This window comes from Myodes glareolus, chromosome 20, assembly GCF_982192425.1.
Source record: "Myodes glareolus chromosome 20, mMyoGla1.1, whole genome shotgun sequence".
Taxonomy (NCBI): Eukaryota; Metazoa; Chordata; class Mammalia; order Rodentia; family Cricetidae; genus Myodes; species Myodes glareolus.
In genome coordinates, this window is record NC_142045.1 from 58,608,731 (window position 1) to 58,628,685 (window position 19,955).

Consider the following 19,955-nt stretch of genomic DNA (forward strand, 5'->3'; position numbering starts at 1 on the left):
CTGGAGCACCATCTGTTTTGTTCTAGAAATAAGAAGCATTGCTTTTTTTTTCACATAGCCTCGGTAAATATGTAGAAAGTGTCAAAAAGCAATAAATATCATCAGCAGATGGACTGAGGCACTTCAGTCTCTCCACAGGCCCTCTTGATTGTTCTGTGGATTGCTAAATAAATTCTTTTCTGGATATATTCGTTTTAAAGTGTATTATGGACGGAAGTTGAATTAATTTTATTTTGTAGATCCCTTTACATTTGCCTTCAAGATATATGACCTGATTTTATATTATCCTGGATATCGCTCCCATCACACACACCAGGCCTGAACTGCACAGGCACTTGCAGCATCACAGTGTTTCAGATGGCCTTGAAGGTCCTGAATTGCAGGGTAGTTTTTCTAGATACCATCTCCCTATTGCATGATTCCATTTTTCTTCTGCTCTTGTGTTCCCCAGACCCTGCCCACAGTGTTTACATTAATCACATTGCCAGACAATCTAGTTTTTCTTCTTCATGCAGACTTGGTTAGAAATAGAGACGACAATTTTATTTCCGGGCCACCCAGATTCAGACCTATCATCCACCCCATCTATGATCTGCTTGAGCACATGAAGGGAGAGACCGAACATGCAGACTCAAAGCTTCAGAATCTCTACAACACAAGGAAACAACAGGATTCAGGAGGAGCCCCAGCAAGGACCCAGCATTGATAGGGTAGTAGAAACTAGAGGCCTTGAACCAGACCAATGATTCTTTGCAATGACCACTTGCAAGGAAAGCTATATAGTCAGAGGGTTCAAGGTGGGACTAATGGTGTCTCACTGCAGCCTCCATGAGGAGATTTTAAAGTGTTTCCATTTTTATTTTATTTTCTCTTAAATTTTGTTTTATTTGGGGGTGTGCAGGGGTGGAGGGCAGACACAAAGGGATGGGGAAATGAATGGGGTTGAGATATATGATACAAAGGACACATATAATAAATGAATTAAAGAAAAGAATTCTAAATTTCTCAGTTTTTCAGCATGAAACAATCCATAGTGCGCATTGTGTGTATGTTTGTGTGTGTGTGTGTGTGTGTGTGTGTGTGTGTGTGTTCTGGGGATTGGACCAGGAGGCATGTACAAGGTAGACAAGTGTCAACATTGGAACTGCATAGACAGTTCCTATGTTATAGGACATTAAACCAAATAATGTAGTCAGATTTGTTTTGGCCAAATATGATACGTGGTATTTAGCTATGAAAAATATACCCACAAAACGCATAGCTTTGACCACCAGCCTTTTTGTCACACCTCATTCTTCACATGGGAACTTCAGAGAAGTTCCTTCCATACCACATGGCATGAACTGTGTCACTCATGGTAACCAGCTGGTGGCTGGTCTAGTCCAGCAAAGTTTCTTACATGTACAACACTTTGTGATGAATACTGAGCTTATCATTCTCCTTTTATGGTCTTTTCTACCTCAAGAAGTTATGGTGAACTCTTGGTCCCTCAGAGAGTTTGAAAAGATAGTTTGAGAAGAAATTTGTGGAGATAAACTACAGAGATATCTTTTAAAGACATAGCTTGTTCCTCACTCATAAGTGGCTTTTCAACATAAAACAAAGAAAAACCAGCCTACAAGTCACATTTCTAGAGAGCCTAGACATTAAGGAGGACCCTAAGAGAAAAATACATGGATATAATCTACATGAGAAGTAGAAAAAGACAAGCTCTCCTTGGTAACATGAGGATCATGGGAAAGGGTAGAAGGGGAGGGGAGAGGAACAGAGGGAAGTAGAGAAAAATGTATAGTTTAATAAAAACAAAAAAAAATTCTTTACCATAGCATGTGCTACTGATTTCAAATTTGCCTTAGAACTTGGTAATATGATATGTTGTGTTAATATACAGATTAGTCTTTTTTTGATAAGTGTGGACAGTTCTACTGGATTAAAGATCTTTGCTTTACACACACACACACACACACACACACACACACACACACACACATAGTTCAGATGTATCAATATTGCCTGATGGTCTTATAGAGGCCACATCCGTGAGAGAGTGGTGGGAGTGAGAATCCTACACCAGTTCCTCTGCGGAAGGCAATGTGAAGAGGCACATTTGTAGATAGAGCTTTAGTTTTGATAGTGTCAGAAACTGCAACTCCAAGGACTGGTTAAGGATAAGTCAAGTCTAACTGTTACTTTGAAGACTCAAGCTTTGGTGTGTGTGAGATAATAGAGAAAATGTCATCTTTCACTCAGTTCTTAATTTAAAACTGGTTCTCCATTGTTTGAATTGTATAATGTGTATTATATCTGAGAAAAATGAAATGAGCTTTACTTAGTCAGGTATCTTATTTCCTGATGGGTTCCTGAGATATCAGTAGTAAAGTCAGGAAGAGTGAAAGGTTGATGGGATGTAAAATGTTTCCATCAAGAGGATTGTGGGAACAAAGTAACGGAGAAAAAAAGCTAAAATTCATGTTGCTTAAATAGTAATGCAGGCATTTTAAAATGGAGATGCTAGGTGAGTTTTTTTTTAAGATTTTCATGCTGTAATATAACAGCATACTTTTCATTGGGGGAAAATTATATAGAAATTCTGTTAAGTGTTTTGTGTTCAATGTCTTTGTGAATATTGTATTTTTGTGCCTTTTCTCTAACATTTAGTTTCATATCACTATTACTAAATGTTTCATTCAAGGCCTTTCATTCTCCCTTCTATAAATAACATGTAAGCAACACATGGTTGATACACATTTTAATAAACAGTTTGATAACTTTAATTTATTCCCAACTCATAGTCTTCATATATATAAATGTATGATGAAAATTAATTTTTCATGTAAACTGTCAATCAGATGTGACAAAGCATGATTATAAAATTTCTCATTTTTTTTAAGTTAAAGCAGACATTTTATGGTAAAGTTTAACAGCTGCTACTTTGTCATATTTGAAGGAAGGTCATTTACAGAAAGAACCTAAGTTTTATAAATTCTAAAATGGACCTAGGGAGTTAAGTCCAGTGTTCCAACGTGGGTCCCTGTCTCTATCTCCATCCATTGCCAGATGAAGGATCTATGATGATAAGCAAAATATTCATCAGTATGGTTATGGGCCAAGGCCAGTTCAGGCACCCTCTCCTCTGTCCAAAGAACAATCTGGGGATCTCTCCTTGGACCTGGGATCCCATTTACAATCAAGTCTCCTGTAAACCCTAAACTGACTTCCATAGTTGAGATATATTCTTCCCTGAACCCATATCTATCCTTCCTCCCTCCCCCCCCCAGTCCCCTGAGCATTCCCCATTTCTCCCCTGCTCCCTTCTCTCTAACCCTCTCCCCTTCCAACTACCCTCCCAACCCCCCCCCCCCATGCACCCGTGGTTACCTGGGACTCTTGTCTATTTCCAATCTCCAGGAGGAAAACTACCTGAATTTTCTTCAAGTTCACCTTCTTATTTAGCTTCTCTAGGATCACGAATAATAGGCTCAAAGACCTTTAATTATGGCTAGAATCCACTTATGAGTGAATACATACCGTATTCCTCTTTTTGGGTCTGGCTTACCTGACTCAGTAAAGCGTTTTCTTTTTCTTTTTCTTTTTTCTTTTTATTTATTTGTTTATTTTTTTATTTAATTTTTACTGGGAACCCCTCCAGAATCAAGTCCTTTGCAAACCCTAGAATGGCTCCCTTAGTTGCGATATAAACTTCCCTGCTCCCATAACCATCCTTCCTCCCTCCCCCCTCCCATTCCCCCAAGTCATCCCCAATTCTCACCCTCTCCCCTCTCCCTAACCATCTTCCCTTACTTCCACCCCCCCACCCCCCATGCACCCGAGTTTGCTTGGCAATCTTGCCTAGTTCTATTATCCAGGAGGATAACTATATAAATTTTCTTCAGGCTCACCTTCTTATTTAGCTTCTCTAGGATCACAAATTATAGAGTCAAAGACCTTTAACTATGGCTAGAATCCACTTATGAGTGAGTAAGAAGGAAGGAGAACGTGAGCAGGGAGGGCAAGATCAGAGGGAACCTTCATCCGGCGATGGATGGCGATGCAGACGGAGACCCACATTGGAGCACCGGACTGAGCCCCCCTAGGTCCAAAGGAGGAGCAGAAGGAGGAAGAACATGAAAAAGGAAATCAGGACCGCAAGGGGAGCGATCACCCACTGATACAAGGGGACTGATCTAATGAGCGTTCACCAAGGCCAGCTAGACTGGGACTGAAGAAGCACGTGATCCAACCAGATTCTCTGAATGTGGCCGGATTCTCTGAATGTGGCTGGCCCGGAGTCTTTCTGAAAAGCCATTGACAATGACTCTGGGACTTGTTTCCTCTGCATATACTGGATTTTGGGGATCCAGTCTGTTTGGATGCTCACCTTCCTGAACCTGGAGGGAGCAGGGAGGAACTTGAACTACCCACAGGGCAGGAAACCCTGACTGCTCTTAGGGATGGAGAGGGAAGAGGAGAGGGAGGAGGGGGAGTGGGAGGGTGTTGGGAGGAGGGGAGAAAATGGAAACTTTCATATTTTAATAAAAAAAAACAAAAAAAAGAGAAAATACTAGCAAACCAAATTCAACAGTCCATTAAAAGGATTACATGCCCAAAAAAATAAAATAAATTCTAAAATGGTAAATTTCTCAGAATTGCATTTCATATCAATAAGAGACCTAGAAGAAAATATTTTTTAAAAATTTTTTTCTTGACTTTAATGTTTGCATGTTTTCTTACATGACAGGATAGAAAGAAATAATTAACAGAGCTCAGCCAGGGAGGTTTGTTTTCTCTTTCATTATATAGATTTTTTTCTATTGTTTAAGTAATGTGTCACATGGATCTCAAGAGGGTCTGAGGACAACTTTGTGTAGTTGATTCTCTCTTTCTAAAATGTAGGACCTGGAAATCAGGTCATCAGATTTGGCAACAATTTATACGCTGGGAAAAAGGTATCCACTCTATCCTGTTTAGACAATTATTAAAAAGCAGTTCAACCTGGATCCTGTCATCAATTGTTAAATGAAAACACGTTTGTGTTTCTCCATAGTGACTGAGGGTCACAAGTCTTTCCTCCCTTCCCGTTCAAGAAAACACGATGAGCCACTCGGTTGTCCCGGCCTCTGCAGTTGTCATGTGAGACACATGCAGGCAGTATTTATTCTATAGCTCACCTCGTCCTTCGCTGCCACTCTTCGGGTTAAATTGCCAGTTTTAATTTCCTTCCCCTTGTGGACCCAGAAGCTGAAAGCCTAATCACAAGCTTTATATTTGGACTTCCTTCTTGTGCTTTGAGAGAAAGAATTGGTTTTCTGAATATTCCCAATTTAGATTTGAGATGGTTCGTATGAATCATTTTGCTCTGTGACATAGTTTTGCGAGAAATAAATACACTGCATAAATGTTTCCCTCTGAGATAGCTTTTTCCAGCAGTTAACCACAGTAAAATTATAGTTAAAACTTTTTCCTAATGAAATCCCAGAGAAGTATGAAAAAGCCATTTTAGTAAGAAAAGCATATAGACTCTGAGAGCCAAAGTTGCCAATCTGGGCTTAAAATTGTGCTTCCATATTATAATTTTGAAAAATACTACAAAACAAATTTCAGAATAATGCATTTCAAGTTTGCGGAAATATATTGATACATTTTTGAAAAAATAAGATATCTAAAAAGTAGGCCAATACATGTTTTGGAAAATATAAAAAGACAGTGCACTTGGTGGTCTCATGAAGATAAAATCTTTGTCTGTCCCTGGAAATCCAAAGCCTCCATCAAAAAGCTACAATTTAAGATCATTCAGGCCAGCTTAAAAAAAAAAGTAAAACATTTTAGAGTATCTATCAAACCAAGGGACTACTTCTGGCAGCTCTCAAGGAGCTAAGTGATGATTGTGTGGATGTACTAACTCTTGACACCCTTAAAGCCCTCTCAAGTCTGTGCAAACCACACATAGTAGGGAAAGGTACAAGAAGCAACAGAAAGGTTTAATAACTGAAAACAGGTCAATAGTAGGCTGAGTGTGAGCTGTGTCTGCCAAGTTCCCAGCAGCATTGTTTTGCTATGTCAGGGAAGCAGGAGGAAAGGGAAGTCTGAAATTGAGCTAAGTAGTGGTCACAACACTGCTCGCGGGAGCAAGGCTCTTTTGCTCACAATCATGGCTGCAGAAAGCTTAGGTGTTGCTGGGTTACAGTGGAGAGCCCGAAAGCCCAAGAGAGAGGTCCCTCGGGTATTAGTCAGGGCAGACATCTAAGAACGAAGCAGGGAATACTATGGTTGAGTGGAGTTGGTCTGCTGTTACAGCGTCATAAGGACTAGAAAAAGACAGTAGATCTCTGGATTTGTAGCCTATTGCTAACTTTCAGAACTCCAAAAAACTCCTGAATGTTGTAACGTCGAAAGAACGCTAGACATCTCTGCTTGCAAAGAGCCCACAGGTGGGTCTCTGCTTGAGAAGACCCACTAGACACCCTCTGCTTGAGAAGACTGACTAAATAGCCCTTCACTCTGCATTAACTCCACTGATGCTGCTGCCTAGCATCCACTTACAGTGGCTTTCTAGAGCAAAGCCTTAGAATTTCCCCTTCACCCTTTTTCATTCAGTGCTTTTGTGGTTATATTTACTTCATATATGTACGTTTCTAGCATAAGTTATGTCAAATACTCTGAAGGAATATATATTCTTTAGATGTAAATAACTCTAGATATCAGGATGTAAATGGCAAGCAAACAAGTAAATAAATATAAAAAGAAGACACTTTAGTACCTCAAAGCTCATGGTGCAGAATCAGCACCGAAGAGATTGGGGAACAGTCCATGGTAGACATTAGAGTCATTTACACAGGCCTCAGCTAGTAGTTTATGATCTTACTGAGTTAAACTGACAGAACAGAAACTATAACTATTACTAATGTTGTAGTTGCTCATTTAAGACCCCATAGAGGGTATTTTATATTTCTTTGGTTCCTTTTAATGAATTCTATTTTTGCCCATTCCTACATTGACTTACAGCCTTCTGATAAGAAAATTTTTTTCTTAGATAAGGGGTAGTGACTTCAATTACACCCTGTTAGGATATGTTGTACCAACTGCAGTGGCACTAATGTCCCAAAAGGAGTGCCCCCCTCAGGAAACTGGCAGATTGTCATACATATGTCAGCAGTTTAGTCCAAATTTGCACTTGCTACCTGGATTACACCAAACAATTTTCTTTTGAATGGTTTTAACTGCATCTTACACTTTATAGCTTGTTCATGTGACATCCTGTAAGCATTCTTCCCCATGCCATTTAGCAAGAACCAGAGTAACTCAAAGTTTTAACTGTATTCATTCCAGTTTAATTATCTAATCTTCTTAAATTTAGTTTATTATTACCCATTTTAGAGTGGGTAATAATAAACATAACATAAAGCAAAGAAAATAATTTCCCTTTACTTTGTACACAATTTATACATTTAGTAAAGCATTTGTTTTATATAGTTGCCATACAGGAGAGCAATTAAATAAGGGCTCAGTACATTTACAGAGATGGTGGCTGTAGTTAAAGCCATTTGACAAAGCCTCAAATGAAAATTAATCTCATTGTAGTGAGAAATTGAACCAGGGAAACATCTTTTGAATTATTGTTCTTACAATTTTGTCTGCCCTGCTTTCAAGTTGAAATCTTTAAGGATTTCAAAAACAAAAATTCACTTCATAAGCACGAGAATTATTTTTGAAAAGTAGGTTAATGCTGATAAATTTGTGTCTGATGATTTCAGCTTGATGGGAGCTCTTAAGGTAAGAGAGGGCAACATACGAATGGCGTGAAGGAATAAAAGAGAAGTTGTTATTTAGGAGTAAAGAGCGGGGCCAGAATGAAGGAGCAAAAGGAAGGGGCAGGGTTAGTGGCGGAAAAAGCTGAAAATGTATGTAAACATACGTGTTTGAGATTGTTATAAGGGAACTCATTACTTTGAATGCTAACTTTAAAAATGAAAGAGAAAATAAGCTATTTCAAAGAGAGATGTTACCTTTAAAACAAATGAACTAGTAGAAAATATTCTCTTATCTTTATTTTTTTCGTTTCTTGAGAATGTCACACACGCATACATTGAAATATGATCATAGTCACCTGCTATTTTCCTTGTTCCAACAATAACCGAATCTCCATCATAGCCTTTTCAAACTTGATGTCCTTTAAAATCATTAGACCAATTAGTGAGTGTTGTGGGTTTGGCGCCTCACAGGTCTGCCTTTCACTGGGGTGGAGGGGGGCTTAGCTGTTTACATCCTTACCAGCTAGGTGCCCTTAAGTATTTAGGCTGTACAGTTACATGTGCCCCTTAAAGGCCTGACCTACCCCTTATCAGCTCTCTCTCTCTCTCTCTCTCTCTCTCTCTCTCTCTCTCTCTCTCTCTCTCTTTCCTTCCCTCTGTCCCCTGGTGTCTGTCCATTGCTATCTCTCTTATGCCCTCACTCCCAGAGGGTGTTTTGCTTCAAACCCAGGGATTAGGTTAGGGTTAGGGTTAGACAACCTCTGTTGCACACCTTGACCTCCTAGGAGTCACCTTGGCAGGGCCCACTAAAGGTACCATATTTGCCACTTTATCACTTCAGTTAGGCCCATAGAACACTATCAGTATTTTCTCATTGTACTTAAAGATTCTATTACAGAACTGTCATAGGAAATTTAGAGTCTGCTTCATGCTTTAAAATTAATCTACTAGAGTCATGTATTTACTCTTCTTGTAAAATGCGTTCACAACAAAGAAAGCTTTGGAATGTCTTTCTAATTTCACTACGACTCACAGCATCTCTTCTACTGAATTACAATACTGTTAGGAACATCTAAGTCAGTGAATCATATCCACATAATCATAAATTTGTAATAATGAACACACTGTATATATAGATAAATATGTAGTGTGTTTATGATTATATATTGCTAACTTCCGAGTCTATTAAAGGGAAATATTTATCATTATAGGAAATCCTTTCCTTTCTATAATTGTTATTTCCATAAACAGACTAAAAATAAACTCATCACTGTAATAAGATTTAGAACTGGTTGTTGAAAATCAGACATGGCAATTTTTATAAAATACTAACCAAAATGTCTCTTACCTATCTGCACCGTGCTATTTATTAACAGGGCGTTTCCCACTCTGGGAGAACTGGAGAACAGGGCTCAAATCCTCATTATATCTAGGTCCTTCTTAATAAGACTTGACACATCTAGTTATGTTTCCTTTTAATTAGAGCTGAATTTTAATGTTGTGTGTAAACAGATTTTTCTTTGGGCCCCCAGCTCACCAAAACAAAAGAAAACAAAACAAAAAACCCTGAAGACTTATTATTAATTACTAATTGGAAAGCTCGACCTTAGCTTAGGCTTGTTCCTTTCTACTTCTTATAAATTTAATTAACCTATATCTTTTAATCTACATTTTTTATGTGGCTTGATTAAATTTACTCTGTACCCCCCATGCTTTCTCTTCATTTGGCTGATGACTGACTTTCTTTTTCCCAGAGTTCCCTATGTCTAGAAGTTCTATCAATACCTCCTGCCAAGTTCTTGACCGTTTAACTTATTAAACCAAACCCAGTGACACATCTTCACATAGCATAAAGGAATATTCTACAACAGATGGGAGGTCCAGATAACTCTCTTTTCTTGGATTTTATGAAATTTTTATATTGAATTTTGTTAATAAATCATTTGCAAAAAGTTTAGAGTGTTTTCAGTGTTGTGAACACATGCATCTCATTTACTTTTTTACTGCAAATCTAATGTATGGCTACTTAGGTTTTAAATATATACAGTTTAGGCATAAAGATATTAAAGAGTTATCCTAAGTTACACAATGCACCTAGAATATAATTGAATTAGTCTTAGAATATAAACTGATAGTCTGAAATGTATAAAGGTGGAACACTGACATAGTAAAGTCCTCCCTGTAGGAGTGGAAGCGTAGATCAAAAGTTAAGATCACTTATTTCAGAAAATGGGAGTCCTGAGTTCCGGTCCTAGCACAACTACCCAGATCCAGGGAGGCCAATCATTCTTTCCTATTCCACGTTTACATGCACATACCCCACAGAACACAGTCAAAAATAAATATTTAAAATCTTAATTTTCTCATTGTGATTATTCAATGAGAACAAATGCTCTGATCATATCCCTAAGTAGAATAAGTAATGTAGATCTTATTGTCTAAATGTTTTAAGACATTTATCTACTTTCTCAGTGTTTTAATAGCCACTATGTCATGATAGATCTGATACTTTCACAGATTATATTCTATACTTAAAAAATTCCAACTTATTACTATACTTTCTTTATGTCTATTTAATTTATTTTTGTTTCAGTCAGTATGAAGTTGATGAAATAATATTTAGAAGATTAGACTTATATTTAAGCATATTATATCTGTATATAAAACTTCCTTATGTTTATATGTTTATGTATGTATGTGATATATGGTCATGTTCACTTAGCTGTTATGCACATATATGTGCACATCCACATATGTACAATCGAGGAAGCCAGAATTAGATGATGGATGTCTCTCTGCATTTTCTTGTCTTCCCCATTATTTTGTCATGTTCTATCTGTTTCAGAACCTGAACTTCTTGGATAGGTTAAGGATGACTGGTTACTGAACTCTAGAGATTCTGTGTCTCAGCATCCCCAGGTTTGGGAGTTACAGGGACCCAAGTCATGTCTGCATCTCAGGATTCCCAGGTTTGGTGTTACAGGGACCCCTTGCAATGCCTCCCTTTGATTTGAGAGTGAACTATCTGAAATCAGATTCTCACACTTCATACTTACATGCAAAGCATCTCCCCAGCTCTGTAAATTTATTTTATTGACCTAAGCTTATTTTAGACTGAAAAACTATTTTTAATTCAACTCATAGCTCCTTTAATTTTTCTTATAGAAGAATAAGTGTATGTGAATGAAAAGTGCTCCAGCATTTGAATTTAAAAATGTTAATATAGAAAGATCTTATCTAAGTAAAGATCTGTTGAAATCAAAAGAATGTATTACACTTTGCATAAAACACATTTTAAAAAGAGGACCAAATGTCATCCTATAAAGAGTATGCATATTGTTCAAGTTTCTGCTAAAAGAAACGTGACAAATCCTACGACTTTATCTATACAACACTGCATTTTTTTCTCAGGGAGACTGATGGAGTGTGCTGGCTATTTACTTTCTTTCTTTTTCTTCATCTTGATATAATCCTGAAGCATCTGCGAAGGGGAAACCTCAACTGAGAAAATACACACTATTGGCCTGTAGAAGTATGTGTAGTGTTTTCCTGATTATTGACAGATGTGGGAGCCTCTCCCAGCCTGTCAGCCCAGCTCCTATTACTAAACTGGTAGTTCTTGGTTCTATGTGAAAGCAGGCCAAGAAAGCCTCTCTATCAGCCCCCACCTCCAGGTTCCTGCTCTATTTGATCCCTTGTCTCAGCTTTACACAATGTGATCACTAGGTATATGTAAACAAATAAACCCTTTTCCTCCCAAGCTGCTATTGGTCATAACATTTAGCATAGCAATAAAACCAAACTAGTATACATGATTAACATAGTTTAAAGTCTCTGTGTTTGTACTACTTTTAAGGCACTGAAGTGATATGATGCCTTAAGTTTAATGGACCAAACATAAAAAGTTTAAGTAGCAATTGTATTACCATAACGTATATCTACAGTTTGTCTTTGTGATATCAAATTCCCATTTCACTCCGGAATTCAGAAATATTAGTTAAAGGAAGGAATCTATGCCACTTACTTGACTGCTAGGGAACAGCTGTTTTATTTTATAGGAAAGTGCTTTCTTTGGGGGAAATGAATCACTTACTTTTCTCAAAATAGCACATATTTTAATAATTTTAGTCATTTGGAGTTTATTTTTCCATTTTGTTTTTATTTGGTTCATTGAGTGTGGTCCATGAAAATAAACTGCTGGAGAAAATACTAGATGTTATATTTTGCAACAAGTCTATAATATTTTCTATAAGAAAAGAAAAATGCTAAATAAACTAGTAAATTTAACGTATGTATGTATGTATATTTGCCATTAAATTTATAGATGCCTGTATGAAATAAATTTAATATGTACATAAATTTAATATACATAAATTGAATTGCTTTTCCAGGTAAAGGATTAAAATCCTTCATTACATACGCTATTATGAACTCATTTTCTTGACCATTTTTCAGAAATTCTTCTGATGTTTATTATGCCAAGTGCCTTCACCATTCTTTGACGCAGGTAGTGCTCCACCAGATGGAAGATTTTGTTGAAAAATTATTAGTGTGTAATGAGTCTGAAAGTGATTTCAGGCAGGCATCCATCACGGTGAAGACCTCATATCTGTATCTGCATTACACCCTAATTGATGGCTCCGCCTGATGCTTGAGAGGCGTTAAATTGCTGATGCACGTGTGATGGAATGCCCATTGTCAGGCTGGAGATGAAAACTTGCTCTCACCCTTGCAGTTCATTTTAAAATGATTTGTAGGGAGATGACTTTGAATGTTTATATTAGAGGTCAGAATTATAATTATCACAATTCTTTTATAGTTCTCATATGCCAAAACTTCATTGGGACAAGCTGCATTTTCTTATAATATCAAAAAATGAGAGAGGTGGAGGGGAAGCACAGAGAGGTTCTTATTTAGTTATACATGAGGAAAGTATAGATAACCCCATTGAGATAATGGCTGGGCAAACTCATCGATTGTATATAACCAAAATTGTAAAGATGATGTGGGAGGTAAAAGGGAGAGGGATGAGAAAGGGAAGGACATGGCATATAAACTGATCAAAGTACATGGTGTACTTCAAAGAAATTGTCCTTATGAAACATAAACTATTTACGGAGAAAATGCACAGATAGGCTTTGAGGGAGAGCAGAGAGATGAAACTGGAAAGGAAAATTGGGGGCTGGAAGTGAGTAAATAAGAACGGGAGACACATTAGAAGACAGAAGAAAGGGGTATCAACAAGACTTCATCTAAAAATCCCATAATGAACTAAGCAGTGAACCAGTGTCATGCCAGGGTATATTAACTAAAGAAAGAATTACTTCCTTTGTGATAAGAAATTTCTTTTTTTTTTTTTCTCTTTTTTTTTCTTTCTCAAAGTTTATTAAAATACAAAAATCTCCATTTCCGCCCCTCCTCCCAACACCCTCCCACTCCCCCCACTCCCTCTCCTCCTCCCTCTCCATCCCCCAGAGCAGTCAGGGTCTCCTGCCCTGCAGGTAGTTCAAGCTCCTCCCCCCTCCCTCCAGGTCCAGGAAGGTGAGCATCCAAACAGACTGGATCCCAAAAATCCAGTATATGCAGAGGAAACAAGTCCCAGTGTCATTGTCAATGGTTTTGCAGAAAGACTCCGGGCCAGCCACATTCAGAGAATCCGGCTTCATTCAGAGAATCTGGCTGGATCACGTGCTCGCTCAGTCCCAGTCAACTGGCCTTGGTGAACTCTCATTAGATCAGTCCCCTTGTATCAATGGGTGATTGCACCCCTCGCGGTCCTGATTTCCTTTTTCATGTTCTTCCTCTTTCTGCTCCTCATTTGAACCTTGGGGGACTCAGTCCGGTGCTCCAATGTGGGTCTCCGTCTGTATCGCCATCCATCGTCGGATGAAGGTTCCCTCTGATCTTTTTATGACACTGGGACCTGTTTCCTCTGCATATGCTGGATTTTGGGGATCCAGTCTGTTTGGACGCTCGCCTTCCTGGACTTGGAGGGAGGGGGAGGGAGCTGGAGCTTCCCACAGGGCAGGAAACCCTGACTGCCCTGGGGGACGGAGGGGAAGGAGGGGGGGGAGTGGGGGGAGTGGGAGGGTGTTGGGAGGGGGGGCGGAAATGGAAACTTTTATAATTTAATAAAATTTACTAAAAAAAAAGAAATTTCATTTTATAAAAAAATATTAAAATAAATTGACTTGTGAGGTTTTAATCATTAGATTATCACTTAATTTGTAGACATAGTTTTACAAAATCTCAGGTGTTTTTTAGGGGATTTGTTTCCAAACACTAGTTTATACTTTCTGATTGAAGAATTCAGAATTGAACTCTAGTTTGTTATATGTAAGGCAGAGTAAGTCTTTCATTTCTTCAGCTATCTTTGGGATTTTCAGACTACATAGTATATTTTGTTAAATGCATCATTTATATAGAGCATTATTGTGAGTCCACCTCTATTTCTTATCAGTCATCACTTAAGCTGTCTGAAATTGAAACCACCCTGAGATGTCATTCGTTTTATCTGCGTATTTTGTTGTGATAAAAACAGAAAGCAAGCACAGAGCCACAAAAGAACCAAATAAAACCAACAATTTTAAGCAAATGCTGGGTTTTCTTAAATTGTTTGGGCAAAATTGTTTTAGAAAAGAGTCAAGAGTGAAGGAGTGAGAGAAAGAAAAATACAATACCAGTAACAACTGCCTGATTATGGCTAATGTGTCACATTTTGTTTGGATAGGCAGACTTTATTAGTTTCTTCTGTCATAACTATGATCAAATACCTGACAAGAAACAACTTAAAGAGCAAATGATTTATTTAGTCCATTGTTCAAGGATATACAATCCATCAAAATGGGGAAATCTGTTCAGGTAAGGTCTCTGTGGAAGTAGGAGATTTGCTGTGTGACTCTTTACGTCTCCGTGGATCTAAAGGAAGAAGTGAGAGCAGTAGTGAGGCAGGACTATAATCTTCAAATGTTCATATCTCCTTGACTGTTTTCTTGGCCAGAGATCCAGAAGGTTCCATGAAATTGCAACCACAAACTGTCTATGGGACACATTTTTCATTCATACCATGGTATGGATTAAATTTAAATTAAAAATACAAAACAAAATATAATATGTCTATATGGCTATTTTATGTTTTTCCCCACCATTCACAATTTCTGACTGAATTACATATTTATGTTACATTATATAATTTATTTTATTTCTTCAATCTTTGGTATTTATTATTTTTGGCCCCTAAATCTTGAAACCTTGCTCCAGATTCTTTTAAGCAAAACTGCAAGTAGTAGATAAGCTTCAGTTTATGTTGCCATGTTTACCCCTAGATGGGAGCCCCAGGTAACAGAGAATCCTTTCCCTTTTCTAAGTTCTCTTTCTTAGCTTTGAGACAGCATCCCTGGCTCGCATCCGTTCTAAGATCTGCAAATGAGCTGTGCTTATGCTTTCTGTTTTGTAATATTTTCCCTGCCTGATTTCCTGGTTCACATTCCTCCCCTTTGGGTAAAACTACCAAAAGCACTATGTTTTCAAGATTTCTTTCTTTCTCTTTTTTCTTTCTTGCTTTTCTTCCTTCCTTTCTTCTTTCCTGACTTTCTTTTCTTCCTCCTTCCCTCCCTCTCCCCCTTCTTTCTCTCTCTCTGTGCCTCCCTCCCTTCCTTCTTCCCTCCCTCCCTCCCTTCCATCTTTCTTTCCTTCCTTCCTCCCTTTCTTTCTTTGTATTTTTTGTGTATGTGTGCTTTTCTGAATGTTTGTACAGGTTTCATGTATGTCTAGTGCCTGTGGATGCCAGAAGAGGTCAGATCCACACAGTAGTTTTGTGTTCTAGGAGCTGAATCTGCCTCCTCTTTAAGGACAGCAAGTACTCAAGTTTTGAGCTTTTCTCCCCAACCCTACAAATAGACATTCTTAAATATTGATTTCCATTGTTCTGTGATCCACATATATGATATCTTCATTAATATGGTGTAACTGTCCAGTTGTAGTGGTTGACCAGGAGTAATGTCAATAATCTGTACTCTCTGGGTTCTGTGGGAAATAATTGGCTAACAACTCGAAGAGAAATAATCCAGGCACTGGGTTTGTATTTGCTAGACTGTATTGGCTACTAGAGGAGCTGTTCCTTTGTTACAAAGTAATTTGGTTTAAATCCTCTCTCTCTCTCTCTCTCTCTCTCTCTCTCTCTCTCTCTCTCTCTCTCTCTCTCGTGTGTGTGTGTATGCATTGAAGCTTCTACAGTAGTAAATTTCCATATGACATTTTCAAAAGGTCTGAAGTGTTCATTACCACATCCTTTACCCTTTCCTCCCACCCCAACTCACATAACCCTTTTAGCTCCATTATGTCTTCCCCCTTTTTACCATCACATTGTATCTCCTCTCCTCCAAAATCCCTTCCCGTGTGATCTCTGACAAATTTCCTGACCTCTACGGATATTCTAAAAGGAACACACATATCTACATATTCAACACAAACATCCACATACAAGACAAAAGCAAGTAAAGTAAGTCTTTGGGGGTCTCAATTTCCTCGGTGAAACCTAGACATAGCAACATGACTGGAGCTAAGAGCCTGTGACTATATGCCACATGCCTGAAGGGCGGGCCTACTACTGTTATTCAAATCAACTGACATTGTATTAAAATGAGTTTAGTCACTTATCATTATCCACATACAGCAGTGCATCTCTCAACCCTCATCAAAGCAGCTTCTTGTTGTAGCAGACGGTGATCAGCAGAAACCCACACACAACTGGTCAAAATACAGAGAATAAAAGATTGGGAGTGTTTAGCACTAATTGGGACTTTGCAGCATATGCTATTCCCCCAAGGCACAGGGATGATGGAGGGAGAGGGAGCATAAAGACTGTAGGAGCTGAGTATGACTGCAATAAAGCAGTGTTCTGGACAGAAGACAGTTGTGTTTATGAACTCACAGCAGTTAGGACAGCATGCAGTAGGACAGCATGCAGAATACTTATACAAGTTCAAGGCAGACAAAATCTCAGCACGGAGTCTTAGAAGGTGGATGTCCTTTTCTGAGGACCCATTTGCAGTTGAAACTGCTTGGAAAGAGTAAATCGGTTTTCTTTAAGGTTCTATGATCCTGCCCTTGGTAGGACCATGATACTCCAGGGTTGACCCTTCACCCAAGAGTAATTGCACTCACTGCGTTTAAATAACCGAATGAAGGACATGAAATGGGATGAATATAGATGTGGGGAAGGATTTAGAAGGATTGGGATAGGCAGGTAAATATGATCAAAATACATTATATGAAATTCTCGAGGAATTAAGAAATGGTATTAAAAATAAGAAAGCTTAAATTCATTGTTTCCATAGATTCTATTAGAACAACTCTGCAGATTTTATCTGTTCTGTTGTGTTTTGTTTGTATTTGTCTCTTAAGAGTTATTGTCTTGTTTCCCTTGTAGGTATAAGGACTCATCCATCTTTACCTTTGTTGCTTCTCCTACTGACTGATATAAATGACATACTCTGTTTGGGCTTAATTCTGAATAAGAATGAATCCTAGTTGACAGAGTAGTATATGGGAATTTTAGAATTATATTTTTGTTGTACATGATTGAATATTAAGTTACGTGTAATATTCCTAAAAATCGAGAGCTTTTCTGTTATTTGGGTCTCCGCTAGTCAACCTGGGAGACGTCAGAATTCGGTGCTGATGCTACCTTCTCTCATGAGGTCCTGGTTTTTAATCTCCTTTGTTAATGTTAATTTGTCAATGACTGTCATTAAGAATTAACTTACCAAATACCACCTGAACTTTGTGCTTTGCTAGTTCTACTGGGAGATACAGAAATATCATAAAGCATGATGAAGGACTCAGCATCCAGCTAAGACGACAGATCCAGTACACATAAAAATTAAGTGGAAACTGTAGACACTGCCATCTGCAGTGATAATGTTCCAGTGGCTTCCAGAACTGTAACTTCCTACGTTAATTAGCAACTTACCCTAAAACCACTCTGCAGGACACAACAGTCATTCAAAACTGTGTGAGAGAACAACTTCCATCAGCCGGCCACTTGCAAGGTTCTGAAGCCAAGACCTCCCACACTGGCAAAGGGTTTGGTCTTTGGACCTGTGCCATGCTGTGCCTCTACTTAAACTTCACTGATCTAGGCTAGTTCACGTCATAGTTCCTGGGAGTACTTTACTCCTCTATGACAGCTTAAAAACTTGCAGCCCCTTTCTTCAGGCACGGCTGTATGAATGTGCCATGTTTTCCTTCATGCAGTCCTACAGAACTGACCCTTGTTGACCGCTTTAGCACTTTAACTTTAGCTTGCAGAAACAACTCCAGTGCACATAATCATCCTAAGGATTTTTATCCTTTTTTCCTCGTAAGAGATCCCATCATTACTTCATTGCATTTGTCCTTACATTGTTTAACGTTGTTTCTAAAGTGGTTAACATTGACTTCATGCTATACTTTTCGTATATTTGTGTGTTCCTGTCACTCTCTACAGATACAGAGATTGGTTGTGTATGTGAAGATTTTAGTGCTTTTTAAATAGGATTTCTGCCAAGTACTTTCAACTTTTATTGTTTAGATCTTATCTATTATATTTAACAGGGAAATAGGATTAAATTGCTGATCACTAAAGGTTGCCTTCTATGGGGAAATTATTACACTTACTAAATGTAGGGGGCATGTGTGCACATGTATGCACATGGTTTGAAGACAGAAGTCAAGGGCAGATGTTCTCACTTTTCTTATAGAGATGGGTCTTGAACATGCACATGTATCTAAGATACCTGTCCAGCAAGCCCCAGGGATTCCATGTTTCTGCCTTCGGGTGCTAGGATTGTAGAAGTTTGTACCATCACAGTCAGCTCTCTTGCCTGAGTATTTGAGTCTAACCATAAACCCTCATGTTTGAGCTACACATGCCTAAGCCATCTGTCCAGACATGAATCATTGAAGTTTTATGCTCCCTCATAGACATCCTTGTTAAATATTTTGTTTTTACTTTTAATTTTAAAAATAAAAAACTTGTTTTAATGTAGTATAATTTTCATTTTCTTTTATTTCCATAGGTAAAAAGATGGCTTATCAGAAGGTCAATGCAGATTTAAGAACCTCAGGAAACTCACCTTACTTAGACAATGATGATATCCAAGCCACTGCCCTTGACTTAGAGTGGGATATGGAGAAAGAACTGGAAGAGCCTGGCTTTGACCAGTTCCAGCAGGATAATGCTGAGACTCAGAACTTGGGGCACTCAGAAACTTTAGACCTCCATCTTGATTCCATTCAACCAGCCGCTTCACCCAAAGGAAGGTTCCAGAGACTGGAAGAAGAACCTGACTATGTTACCCACTACACAAGATCGGCACCAAAGAGCAAACACTGCAACTTTTGCTACCTTGTAAAAATAGTTTGCACAGCCACCATTTTATTTATTTTTGGAATTCTAATAGGTTATTATGCACATATGAATTGCCCTTCTGATGCCACACCATCAGGAACAAAGGACCTTCAGTTATACCAGGATATTCTCAAGACAATCAAAGCAGAAGATATTAAGAAATCTTTCAGGTAAGTGCAGAGAAGTGAATGTTGGGATGCATTTCCCGGGAAGTAAATCTCTAAAGAGAGCTTGCACTGGAGATACAAGCAAGTTGTCATGTGGGTGGATACAACTTACACCAGGAATAGAAACTTATGGAATGGCATGTATTTCAGGTTTACGGCTCTGCAATATAAATTTATGATGTAGTTCTATGAATTGATAATAGTAACCATAACTACAATGGCAACTAAAGACTCTAGCCTCTACATTTTCTCCCTTTGAGAAAGCCTGGTAGGCCATGTTGAGATGCAAAGATGGTTTGAAGCAAAGTAATAAAAACAGGATATTTGTCCTATGCTTACAAACTTGATTGGCACTATAATGTGCTTTATACGATGAAATAACTGTCATTAATTACTCAACGGGGATTGGGGCTGTTGACACCCTGCATTCTTCCCCTTTCAAGCAGGCACTCTCTGTTTAAATACGCCAGATTTCAACCATCAGACAGTCCAAAACGCTACGTTCTCGACTGCTCGTCACTTTGTGGATAGCTATGGGACCAGAATGCATTGATTACTCAATCAAATTATAATAAACCATTCTTATTGAGAACTTAATCTGAGTTGTTAGGAAGAGCACCAATGTCACACATGTGACAATTTGGCAAT

General features: G+C 38.3%; 1 protein-coding gene across 2 annotated transcripts in view; it reads left to right on the forward strand.

Moving 5' to 3' along the window:
- Positions 1–19,955, forward strand: part of Naaladl2 (N-acetylated alpha-linked acidic dipeptidase like 2) — a 911,861-nt gene that overhangs the window by 229,151 nt on the left and 662,755 nt on the right. For both annotated transcript variants that reach the window (XM_087899634.1, XM_087899633.1), the window contains exon 2: positions 18,809–19,310. In XM_087899634.1, coding sequence (XP_087755760.1) covers positions 18,817–19,310 — 494 coding nt within the window. In that variant the 5' untranslated portion in view covers positions 18,809–18,816. The remainder of the gene's footprint in view (positions 1–18,808; positions 19,311–19,955) is intronic.